Genomic DNA, 12,508 nt, shown 5'->3' with positions numbered 1-12,508 from the left:
AGAAGAGAGGAAAAAGACATGGAAATATTTGAGAAAATAATAGATTATACTCATAAAAACAATAATAATGATATGGCCATAATTGGGGGAGATCTAAACTTGCCTGAAGTTGAATGGAATGGAGCTGCAAGTGAAGCCCATGAACAGAAACTGGCAAATAAGTTAATTTGGGAGGGAGGATTTACACAAGTAGTACAAGAACCGACCTGTCTCAATAACTTACTAGATGTATTCTTGGTTAAACCATGGGAAATTGTTGATAAAACCGAGGTAATTGAAGGAACAGGTGACCATAAGACTGTAATAATGGATGTAGGACTGGTACTAAAAAGGCTTAATAAGAGGGTGACACGAGACAAGAAATTGTATAGAAAAACTAAAGTTGATGAATTTGGGACTTACCTTAAATCACAATTCAGTTGTTGGATAAGTGAAGGGAGTAATGTGGATACATTTTGGGCTAAATTTAAAGGAATAATTTGCGAAGGAGAGAAGAGATTTGTACCTGTTAAGGGTAAAATGACCTCAGACCCTGTTTATTATACAAGGGAAATAAGAAAATTAAAAAGAAAATGTAGAATGGTAAACAGGAAAATCAAAGAGGGTAGGGAGAGTAGAGAAACTAGAAAACAGCTAATGAGGGAACTGAATAGAGTGAAAAAGGAAGCAAAAGAGAATTACATGAATGGCATACTTCAAGAGGTTAATGACCACAAAGGGAAATGGAAAAAAACCTGTATTCATATATCAGGAATCAAAAAGGAAAAGGAATCCAAATTCCTACATCGGTGGGAGAAGGGGGTGAACACTATTTAACAAATACTGAGAAAGCAAACCTATTTAGTAGGGAATTCAGAGATTCAGTAGATGATTGTCAGGAGCTGGAAACCGAAACAGAAGATAGAGAGGGAGAGACACAGAGGAAACAAGAAGCTTCTCATTCACAAATGAAGATATTTTCAGAGAAATTCAACTGCTTCAGCATGGAAAAGCAGCAGGAAGTGATCAAATTACTGGAGAGGTGTTAAAGATAATGGGGTGGTACATAGTGCCTTATTTAAAATTTCTCTTTGACTATGTCATAAATAATAGTGTAATACCAAAGGAATGGAAGGAATCTATAATAATACCAATTTATAAAGGAAAAGGTGATAAAAGGAAACCAGAGAACTACAGACCAATCGGCGTGACCAGTATAGTTTGTAAAATACTGGAGAGTTTAATATCAAAGTACATTGGATATGTGATGATAAAAATTGGTTCATGAGGAGCCAGTATGGATTTAGAAAGAAATTTTCTTGTGAGGTACAACTGGTGGGATTTCAGCAGGACATATCAGATCAGTTGGATTCAGGAGGTCAGTTAGATTGCATAGCCATAGATCTTTCCAAAGCCTTTGATAGAGTGGAACATGGAATATTATTAAAGAAATTGGAGGGAATAGGATTGGACGTAAGGGTTACACGTTGGATAAAATCATTTCTAAATTCAAGGGTTCAGAAAGTCAAAGTAGGAAATAATGTATCTCACGAAGAGAAAGTTTGGAAGGGAATTGCACAGGGTAGTATAATCTGTCCGTTACTTTTCTTAATATACGCAAATGATTTAGGGAACAATATAACATCAAAAATAAGATTGTATGCAGATGACATAATTGTTTATAGGGAAATAAACAACATTAAGAATTGTTCAGAATTACGAAGGGACCTTGAAAGTATCCAACAATGGGTTGAAGAAAATAATATGAAGGTTAATGGAGGCAAATCAACAGTTACAACTTTTACAAACAGGAGCTTTAAAACTGAATTTGAATATACTTTGGATGAGGTAGTTATCCCGAAAGATGGCAAGTGCAAATACTTAGGTGTGAGATTTGAAAGTAATTTGCACTGGAAGGGTCGTGTTGATGACATTGTTGGGAAAGCATACAGATTGTTACATGTCATAATGAGGCTACTTAAAGGATGCAACAAAGAATTAAAAGAAAAAAGTTATTTGAGTATGGTTCGTCCATTATTGGAATATGCAAACAGTGTTTGGGATCCTCACCAAGAATACCTAATAAAAGAAATAGATAGTGTGCAGAGGAAAGCAGCAAGATTTGTAACAGAGGATTTCAGGAGAAAGAGTAGTGTATCAGAAATGTTAAAGGAACTTGGGTGGGAAACTTTAAGTAAGAGAAGGGAGAAAACTAGACTTATAGGATTATATAGAGCCTATACAGGAGAAGAAGCATGGGGAGATATCCGTGAGAGGCTTCAGTTGGAAAATAATTATACCAGCAGGACTGACCACAAATATAAAATTAGAAGGAATTTTAGCAGAAGCGATTGGGGTAAATTTTCATTCATTGGGAAGGGTGTGAAGGAGTGGAACAGTTTACCAGGGGTAGTGTTTGATCCTTTTCCAAAATCTGTACAGATATTCAAGAAGAGAATAAACAGCAACAGAGAAAATAAATGAAGTGTTAGAGGGCATTCGAGCAGTGCAGGTTATTGTAAATAAAAAATGTGTGTGAATAAATTAATTCCATCCCCTGGTCTAAGGAGTTTGGACAGCCAAAGTAAGGGACTACCTGTAGGGGTGAAGTACAGTGCGGACTTCGAGGGCCCTGGGATCGCTATGGTAGCTGTGAAGGCCCTTCAGGAACTCTCAAAAGTGGTGGCAAAAGGGGCTCTGGTTAAGACGCAGCAGGTCGTTATGCTACTTAGGATCCAGAACGGTAAAAAAAAAAACAGTAAATAAATAAATGCAATGTAAATATTAATCTTATACCTGTTGTATAGTATCATTTGAAGTAATTCCACATACTGTATATCAGTTGACTATATTTGTAAGTAGTACAGGAGATATTATAAGTAGAATTTTGTAAACAATATAAATTTATTAAGGGTGAGCTGTGTGTTTAATAGAAAACATTGTTAGCGTAAATTGTATAATATTGTATTATAGGAAAATTTTCTTCTCTTGTTAATTTAATATTTAGTGCTTGACAATAAGGTATTTTAGTGTACCATTTGCCACCGAGGTAGACACCTCATTTGCAAATAAAGAGATTTTGATTTGATTAGTGTGCTTATTTATTCAAGTGACTCTGACGACGACAACTATGTAAACATTAATGATGTGTTAGGAATTGACGCTGAAGATGGTTTTGTAAAGGCAGATCCACTACTACTAGGGGCATTGGAGAGTAGTCATACCAACTTTAAAGATAAAATCTTGACTGGTTTAATATTTATGTACATTTTTATAATCAAGTGCACCCTAGTATGCTTAGTAGGAAAATGTCCAGTCCACAGGGTATGTGACAAGCTCAAGCATCCGGTCAGCAATGTGTTAACAACAACACTAATGGAACATTTTAACATGATGCAACGCATCTAAGAATTTTAGAGCCTGATTTTAATTCCATCATATTTTACATGTTGTGCACATAGTTCATCCCAGACGCTTCAACACTTTTTAATGTCATTTGTGTGTGTTTGTACATTTGTTTTAGATACTGGATGTGTTTATACAGTTTTGCATTAAGGCTGATGATGGCCAGCCAAGGCCGAAACTAGTTCCTAGATTAGAAATGTAAACATTGCATAATACTGTACTGAAAAGGTGGACCATTATGACATAAGTTTAATTATCACATGATCACAATTCAATACGGATCAAAACCATGAAGTTTATATCTTATAACTTGACACCTTGCAGGAGTCAATGGCTTCGGGCAGAGGAGCTCCTTCAGGAGGGTGATGGACCCTCAATGGAGGAAATGCCAATGAAATCCATCAGGTAGTGTCTATTCCTACATAGATATGCAGAAGGAAGTGAAGCCCCACTGCATTTTGAATGTTCCAACAACAATTATGTCTTTTTTTGTTTGTTTGCAGTTTGCTTTATATTGCACCGACACAGATATGTCTTACGGCAACAATGGGATAGGAAAGGCCTAAGAGTGGGAAGGAAGTGGCCGTGGCCTTAATTGAGGTACAGCCCCAGCATTTGATTGATGTAAAAATGGGAAACCACAGAAAACCATCTTCAGGACTGGCAGCAGTGGGGTTCAAACCCACTATCTCCCGGATGCAAGCTCACAGCAATGCGGCCCTAACCGCACGGCCAACTTGCCCTGTACAACAATTATGGACTATGGATATACGTAATAATGTGTAGCCAAATTAAGTGACTAGCAATCTGAGTCAGGGTGAAATGAACTACCAGCCGTTTTGATGTAAGAAACCTGGCATTACATGGAAGACTGGTGAATACTTGGAAGACCATTAAGATAGGAACATGGAATGTTCATGGCATAAATGAAGCAGGAAAACTTGCAGTCACTGAAAGAGAATTACCTGAACATGCAACCATAGCAATATCTGAGACTTACTGGAAAGGGCAGGTTCACTTTATCAGCAATAATGGGAATGCAATATATTTCTCTGGAAAATAGGAATGGAGTAGCCATCACTGTAAAAAAATCTGCAACATAGTAACTGAATATGTACAAGTCAAGGATTGAACAATGATTCTTTGAATAAAGGTGAATCCAGTGAACGCCCAGATGCCCTTCCTCATCAGAGGAGTTAACGAGATGAAATGGATGCAATATATGACAGTACAATGGGTACAATGGAACCCAGTGCCGGCACATAGCCTACTCCTGTCAAATAGCACCAAGGGGTCTGTTCAAGGCTTAACGCCTCCATCTGATGGACGAATCACCATCAACAGCGTCTTACGCTCTCACTCCATATGAACAATGCGGAGAGATTTGGAAATGAATCCCGGCTTTAGGCACGCAATCTCATGATAAGAAATAGTATACCACCACCTTTCCTGCCATCCAATATTTTTTCAACAACTTTTTTTTCGACCAACGGGACTTGAACCAGCTAGGCATGGTGTAAGACTATACACAGGGTCACTCATATAAACCAAGACTGAATGCATGGTGTTTGTACTCTGCGCTACAGCAGCTGCTTCAGCGGAGTTATCAGTGTCACTCCTGTGTAATTTTCATATTGTTCCTGCCTCCTTTCTTGAAAATTGGTATAACGACCTCTTTCGTCCACTTTTGGAACAGTCTCGTCAATTCCAGCTGCCTTGTCTTGTTTCATTCTTTTAGTGGCCCACTCAATCTCTGCCATGGACACCTTGTTTTCCTTATCTTCCATCTGCACTAAATCCGGTTCTTCGATTTCTCCTTGTACCAAGGTATTTTGCACGCTGTAAAGCTGTTCAAAGTATTTTCCCCACCTCTGCAATATATCCTGCTTCTGTGTCATTACTTCCTCCTGTTCATTTTTAATGAAGTTAGCACCTTCACCTGGGTTTTTCTTCTCTTTAACCCACTGGAATAAGATATTTTTACGTCCAGTTGTATCTTCTTGCAGAGATTCAGTGAATTTTTGCCAGCATTTCTTTTTCTCTTCTCAAACCACCTCAGAACACTCCTTCTTGCAGTGCCTGTATTCTGTTTTGCATTCTACTGTGTTTCTCAGCCATCTTTTCCAAGCTTGTTTCTTCCGCTTAACTATATCTTTTACCTATAATTCTACCAGGGCGTTTCTTGATCTTTCTTTCTTCCTGATTCTCTTCCACAGGTCTTTTCTGCAGACTCCACCATGACTGTTTTAAAGTATGCCCAATCTTCTTCGACCCTTCCGATGTCTTCCTTAGGTATACTTGTTTTAATGTGTGTCTGGAACTCTTCATTTATTTCCTTCTCCTAAAATTTCCACACCCTTGGCTTTCTCTGACTAATCTCAGTCATCTTTTGTATCTTTGGCATCTTTAACTTAGCTATCACAACTCTGTGATTCCCTTCGAAAGATTCACTTGGGAGGGCTGTTACTTCTACCAACACTTTCCTGTTACCTTTCTCGACCGAAATGTAATCTATCCGAGTTTTGATTTTGTTATTCCAACTATATCTTGTTATCTTCTGACTGTTTTTCTTTCAAAACCATGTGTTACCAATGATCAGCTCATTTCTTCTACAAAAGTCTACCAAAATATCTCCAGCCTTGTTTCTATTCCCATATCCAAATGGTCCTATAATCTCTTCATCTCCTTTTCTTTCCTGACCTACTTGGGCATTCATATCTCCTTTGATCACAACTTGTTTGTCCTGCGTATGGCCTTCCACATATTCAAGGTATTCCTCTAGATCTGCATCTGTATTTGATGTTTATGGAGCATACCCTTGAATTATATCTGTAACACCAGTTTCAAGTCTGAATCTGACCTTAACCAACCTGTCATTTATGTTTTCCACCAATTCTAGTTATTCCTTTAGGTCTTTTCTTATTATGAGACCTATACCATTTTTGACTTCTCTTCCTCAACTATAGTATAAGGTGTATCCTTCCTTTAGTTTCCTCTCACCTTTTCCTTTCCATTTGGTCTCGCTGATTCCCAGCATAAAATCTACAATTTCTTCTACTTTCGCTGTCAGTGTCGTTACATTGATGGTCGCTATCTTGATGTATTTGTATTTGGTTGCTGGTCGCCCATTTCTCACATTTCTCCCAGCATCACAAGAATTGTACGTCGCTTGTGGGGAACGCCCTAGCATTTTCCGAGGCTTCAGTATGCTTGTCATCATATAGGCTTTTATTACGATGGGTTCGCCACTCCCAAAAGCATTTTAGAGCTAGTGCCAGCCGAAGCTTGTACGCCGCTGCTAACATGGAAAACAGGCGCCTTTTGTAGCCGCTCCTCTGGAGTACAGACGCTACATTTGGTATAGGGTTTCAGTGGCATTTCCCTCCACTGAGGGCCCATTTCCCTTCTATAAGGACTCCTCGGCCCTTAGCCGTTGGTCCTTATAGTGGGTCAGGCTATTTACCGCCGCCCAACACTCGGCGTGGAGACACTGGCTGTATGGTTTACTCCATTACCATAGCATATTTAACTGGCCAGTTTACCCCACAAGCAAAAATCACACACTGTTAGATCTGGAAACAAGGAGGAAACAGACCAGCACTGATCATTCTGTCTGCAAACACTTCCGAGATTGTAAGAAGGGAATCTTCTGATGTATGAGCAAGCGCTGAATCTTGCTGAAACCACCGATGCGATTCTTCTTCTGTTAACTGATGTAAGAACGGTGTCAAAATGTCATCTAGGCCCTACTTTGTATTTACTGTTGTCTCGAAAAAATTGGCCCAATTATTCATCTTGCACTAACAGCACACCAAACTTCAATCTTTCTATCATAGTGAGGGATTTCATAAATACCATTAGGGTTTTCTGCACTCCAATAGCAAGAGTAATGACTGTTCACACAATCATGAAGATGAACCCAGGCCTCATCTGAAAAGAACAAGCTGTGATTTGATTAAACAATCAGTCAATGATGGAAGATACCACTCACAATATTTCATTCTTGTGGCTGGGTTAGCAGTTTTAAACAATGGGCCCGTGTAAATCTGTACGGTTTGATGTGTAACAACTTTGTAGCTCTGTGTGCAGAAGAAAATGAAACCCCGACTTGTGCTAATTTTGTGAGGGATTTATTTGGTTACCATTCAAGATTCAAACCAATGTCATCCAGCTTTTGCTCTATTAAAAATGTTTGTGTGTGCACATGTTTTTTATTGAGCACTGAGTCAGTAGTTTCAAATGTATTTACAATTACATGAATCTGTGCTCATGAAGGTGGCACTTCACCAAGAAATTGCTGAACAAATGCATCGCGTACCTGTCGAGTCGATTCCTACTTAAAATAACTTTTACATATGAAAATACAGTGTTGCAATGATAACTGTCTCACCATGTTAACAACTGAGATTCAGACTGGCGACTCATGCTTTCCAGGTCAGAAACTATGTGCGCGCCTCCCATACTGTAGCTGCCATAGCACAGAGTACAAACATTGTGCGTTCAGTCTGGGTTTATATGCGAGACCCTGTAGATTTGATCCCTTAATGATCATTGCCATCAGGTGGGCTGCACTGTAAATCGCAGAGTACCTTACACAATTTATTGTTGTAGCTAATTTCCTGTTGCCCTCATTCCCTGAAAATGAAAAAATAAACATGACTAAAATAATTAAATATTGTTTATATGCACAAACATGTTACATTCTTCACATAATATGTAAAGTATGTAATATTACGAAGAATATGTTCATATATTTAAAATGAAACCCATGTATAACAATATCAGAACCACAATTTGACATTTTTCAATTTCAGTTGTCTACAAGTAAATGAATGAAATATGTAATTACAAAAGAATATGGACCCTAGTCATAACATACCTTGGAAAAGATTGTGGAAGTGATCATCAGTTTTTAGTTTCAGAACTAAAGCCAAATTTATGGAAAACACAACAACAGAAGATTGTCCGCAACCGATGGCATTTGAAGTAAGACAATGCTGACAAGAATGAGCAAAAATTGGAATTCAAAGACTTTTAGTCACCACAGACCTTCATGAAGGTGCTGACACTATCTGGGCAAATACGAGAAATATCTTAGATCAGGCATCCTTGGTATCAAAGAATCAGCGAGTAGTAAATGTGAAACATGGACAACCATAAATCTATGAGACAAAATCGAAGGACACATATTAAATAACGGGGGTGAAATACACAGATACTACGAAATAAACAGACCAGACAAAAGTGCAGAGCTGAAAAAAATACATTTTTGAACAAAATCTGCAGGAATAGGAATGAGACACAACATATGTTTTGTAGAACAAAATGCACAACATAACACTTCTCTCCACAATATGCTGTGATAAAGACTGAAGACAGTAAGACAATAAGACACTAATGACAGAGACAAATGTAACAATAACATGGAGAAAATATTGTGAAAACCAAGACAGAAGAAGTACAGAAACACCAACACACAACATAGAACATGAATCAAAAATACTAAAAGAAGTTCTAATAGCCCTCCAGAAGCTGAAAACATTCAAGGCTGCAGGAGCAGAAATGATCACTAGTCTCGATAATATGACAGCAATCTGTCAAGAAATCTGTAAAACTAATACATGACCATCTGATTGGACAAATTCAATCCATATTCCAATTAATTCACAAAAAAGGACCACAGAACAGTTGCCAAAATACAGAATACTATCCTTGGAATTCCATGCTATTTAAAGTAATGCTCTATATCATCCCAGAGACAATCAAAGCATATTTCTGCCACAAATACCACCAGAGCAGGCTGGATTCATGCCAGGAAGAAGAATTCATGAGTAGATCCTGAATATCTGAAAAATAATTGAAAAATACAGAAAATTCAATACTTAGGCAGCCATCTGCTTCACAGATAAGAAAACATCTGATTGTGTGCAGTGGCATAAAATGTAAATGACACCAATTGAAATGGGAATGCTACTCCAACTGGTCAACTTAATGAGATTTTTGTAAGAGAACAGCACTGGTAAAGAAAAAGTTTCCAATAAACTGAGTGATCCATTCAAGATAGGTAGAGGCATCTGTCAAGGTTGTGTAGCAAGCTCATTTTATTTAACATCTTCGGAGAATCGATGAGGAAAGCAACAGAAAGCCGAGAAGTTGATATCAAAATAGGTGAAAAAATTATTAACAAGCTGAGCTATGCCAATGACATCATATTAATAGCTTCATAAGAAGCTGAAATGCTCAGTCTCCTTCATAGAACTGAAAAAGTAAGGAATGAAATGGACTTTCAAATTAATAGAGAGAAGATCGAAGTGATCATCATCGACAGGTCGAACCAGTTTGAAAATGAAAAATGTAAACAACTTGCAGGTAGTGGACAAATTTGTTTATATCTTTATACTAAAAGATGAAGTTCTAATAGCCGTCCAAAAGCTGAAACCATTCAAGGATGCAGGAGAAAATAATACTTCACTTAATACAAACAGAAGTGGCTACACTGCCAAAATAAAAACAAGAGTGGCTACTACCACAATGGCTATGGCACAGCTTACAAAAATATGGAAGACCCATGATACACTGGTGTTCTCCATCTTCCTATACATATCTCGATGTTAAACGTTGATATAAAGATCGATCTTCAGTATATTAATTCCACCGAAATGTTCTGCTGCAGGCGGATGCTAAGAATTCCATGGGCTGCCAAAAGAACCAATCGGTCAATACTTCCAGAGATGCAGATCAAAATGTACCTGAATTCCACAGTGAAGCAATGAAATGCAAGATATTTTGAGCATACTGTTAGGAAGAATTAATTTGAAGAAAAAAAAAAACCCTCTAAGGGATGGTTGAAGGCTCGAGAGACAGACATACTGACCAAATTAAACATACTGCAAGTAATGAATGCTCTGTTTAACAGTGCTTTAGCATGGCAGAAAAGAGAACATATGGCACAACATTAGTACAAATTTCGTAATACTTGAATCGGATGATCGACAAAGAAGAGAAAGAGCAGTAACAAAAAAACAAACAAAAAATCTTAAAAATTAATATTGTCATTTTTAAAAATGTCAAATTAATTTTTTTTATGCTTTTATCTGTAGAGTGGAAAAAATCCTGAAAATATTGTGTTGCCATCAGACTGGAATTTAGTAGCCCCAAATAGAAAAATTTGGGCACTTACAATTTTTTCAACACCATAGCAACTGGGTATGTGGAATTTTTCTAGCCCTGGCATTAGCACATTTATAATACGTCACATGATGTGTGATGTCCCAGCTGAAGGTCGAATCACAGATCGTTTGAGTACCAGCATCCCTTTCAAGGAACAAAACTAGCCATGATTTCTACCTTATTCCTACAATTGTGGGTTTGGTTTTGAAATGACTGACCTTTATATGTGAATATCTTAAATCAAAGAGAAAATGCTACATTTAAATATCAGAGATAATTACCTGGAGCTTGTGTATGGGCAAGGCATCAAAAAATTCATTTGCATAAATGAACGAAAACTCATGAGGTACTTCCTGGATGTGTCTATACCAGTAGACAGGGACTCCGGCAGAAGTACGGCCACTCTGATAATAAAGTTCATCTTTTGTTGGGTTAACAAGATTAACGCATAGTGTATGAGCCTGCAGAGAACTCAGATGCTGACTTGCTTCCACCAGATGACCACTAACTCCTTCCAAGGAACCAAAATGTTGAAATACCTGCATAAAAATGAATGTATCAGAAATTATTCTGGATAAAAAAAAAGTTAATAATTTCATTGGAGGAAATAAGCCATTTCATTCTTTCAGTTTACACGTCTTAATCTATCTATACATCTCTCTCTCTCTCTCTCTCTATATATATATATATATCTAAATCTAAAAATGGATGTATGTGTGTGTGTAAATGACACATCTCCTCCTAAACCACTGGAACAATTTCAATCAAACTTGGTACGCTTATGACTTACTATCTGGAGACGAGCACTGTGGGGGTAAGCCATTCGTAGCTCCCTTAGGGGTGGGAGGTCAGGGGGGGCAAGGTATAAAAATAATCGAAAAATGTGTCGAATCCATAGTTTTCAGGGTCGCTGAGATGAATAATGACACCCCCGATTTTTTAAAAGTCAAAATTCAGCTCTCTTTTGGGTGGGGGTGCGAGGGGGGAGTGATATATAAAATTAAATGAAAATAGTGACGAATACATAGTTTTTGGGGTCGGCAAGGTGAACTGTACACTCCGGATTTTTAGTATCAGGAGACAAACCATGTGGGGGTAAGACAGCCCAGGAACCCTTAGGGACAGGGGGGCAAGGGGGTCAGATATACAAATTAACAAAAATAGTGTCGAATCCATACTTTTCCGAGTCGCTGAGATGAATAGTGACACTCCAGATTTTTTAAAGTCCAAGTTAAGCCCCCTTTGGGGTGGGGGGAGAGTGATATATAAAATTAAATGAAAATAGTTTCTAATACATAGTTTTCGGGGTCGGCAAGGTGAATTGTACACTTCGGATTTTTAGTATCAGGAGACAAACCACGTGGGGGTAATACACCCCAGGAACCCTTAGGGACAGGGGGGCGGAAGGGGGCTGAGATATAAAAATCATCGAAGGTAGCGTTGAATCCATACTTTTCGTGGTCGCTGAGATGAATAGTGACACTCCAGAATTTTTTAAAGTCCAAGTTCAGCCCCCTTCGTGGTGGGGGGCGACGGGAGAGTGATATATAAATCGAAAATAGTGTCGAATCCATAGTTGTCAGGGTCGCTGAGATGAATAGTGAGACTCCGTATATTTTATAAGTCCAAGTTCACCCTACTTTGGGGTGGGGGCGAGTGATATATAAAATTAATCGAAAATAGTATCGAATACATAGTTTTCGGGGTCGCCGAGGTGAATTGTACACTTTGGATTTTTAGTATCAGGAGACAAACCATGTGGGGGTAGGACACCCCAGGAACTCTTAGGGGCGGGGCTGGCCAAGATATAAAAATCAACGAAAGTGGTGTTGAATCCATTCTTTCCGGGGTCACTGAGATGAATAGTGACACTCCGGTTTCCTTTAAAGTTCAATTTTAAAATTTTTTTAAAAGACTTTATTAAGGCTTCATTTTAAGAATATCATAACTAATG

The 12,508-nt window shown here is 38.1% G+C and overlaps 1 protein-coding gene across 5 annotated transcripts in view; it reads right to left on the bottom strand.

The window, feature by feature from the left end:
* LOC136858123 (protein arginine methyltransferase NDUFAF7 homolog, mitochondrial) overlaps window positions 1-12,508 on the bottom strand; it is a 213,448-nt gene that overhangs the window by 163,388 nt on the left and 37,552 nt on the right. For all 5 annotated transcript variants that reach the window (XM_068225424.1, XM_067137438.2, XM_067137435.2 and 2 more), the window contains exon 4: window positions 10,836-11,093. In XM_068225424.1, coding sequence (XP_068081525.1) covers window positions 10,836-11,093 — 258 coding nt within the window. The remainder of the gene's footprint in view (window positions 1-10,835; window positions 11,094-12,508) is intronic.

The sequence above is a fragment of the Anabrus simplex genome, chromosome 1 (assembly GCF_040414725.1).
Source record: "Anabrus simplex isolate iqAnaSimp1 chromosome 1, ASM4041472v1, whole genome shotgun sequence".
In the NCBI taxonomy this organism is placed as follows: Eukaryota; Metazoa; Arthropoda; class Insecta; order Orthoptera; family Tettigoniidae; genus Anabrus; species Anabrus simplex.
The sequence above is the reverse complement of the archived record's forward strand: the minus strand, read 5'-3'. Positions and strand labels throughout refer to the sequence as shown.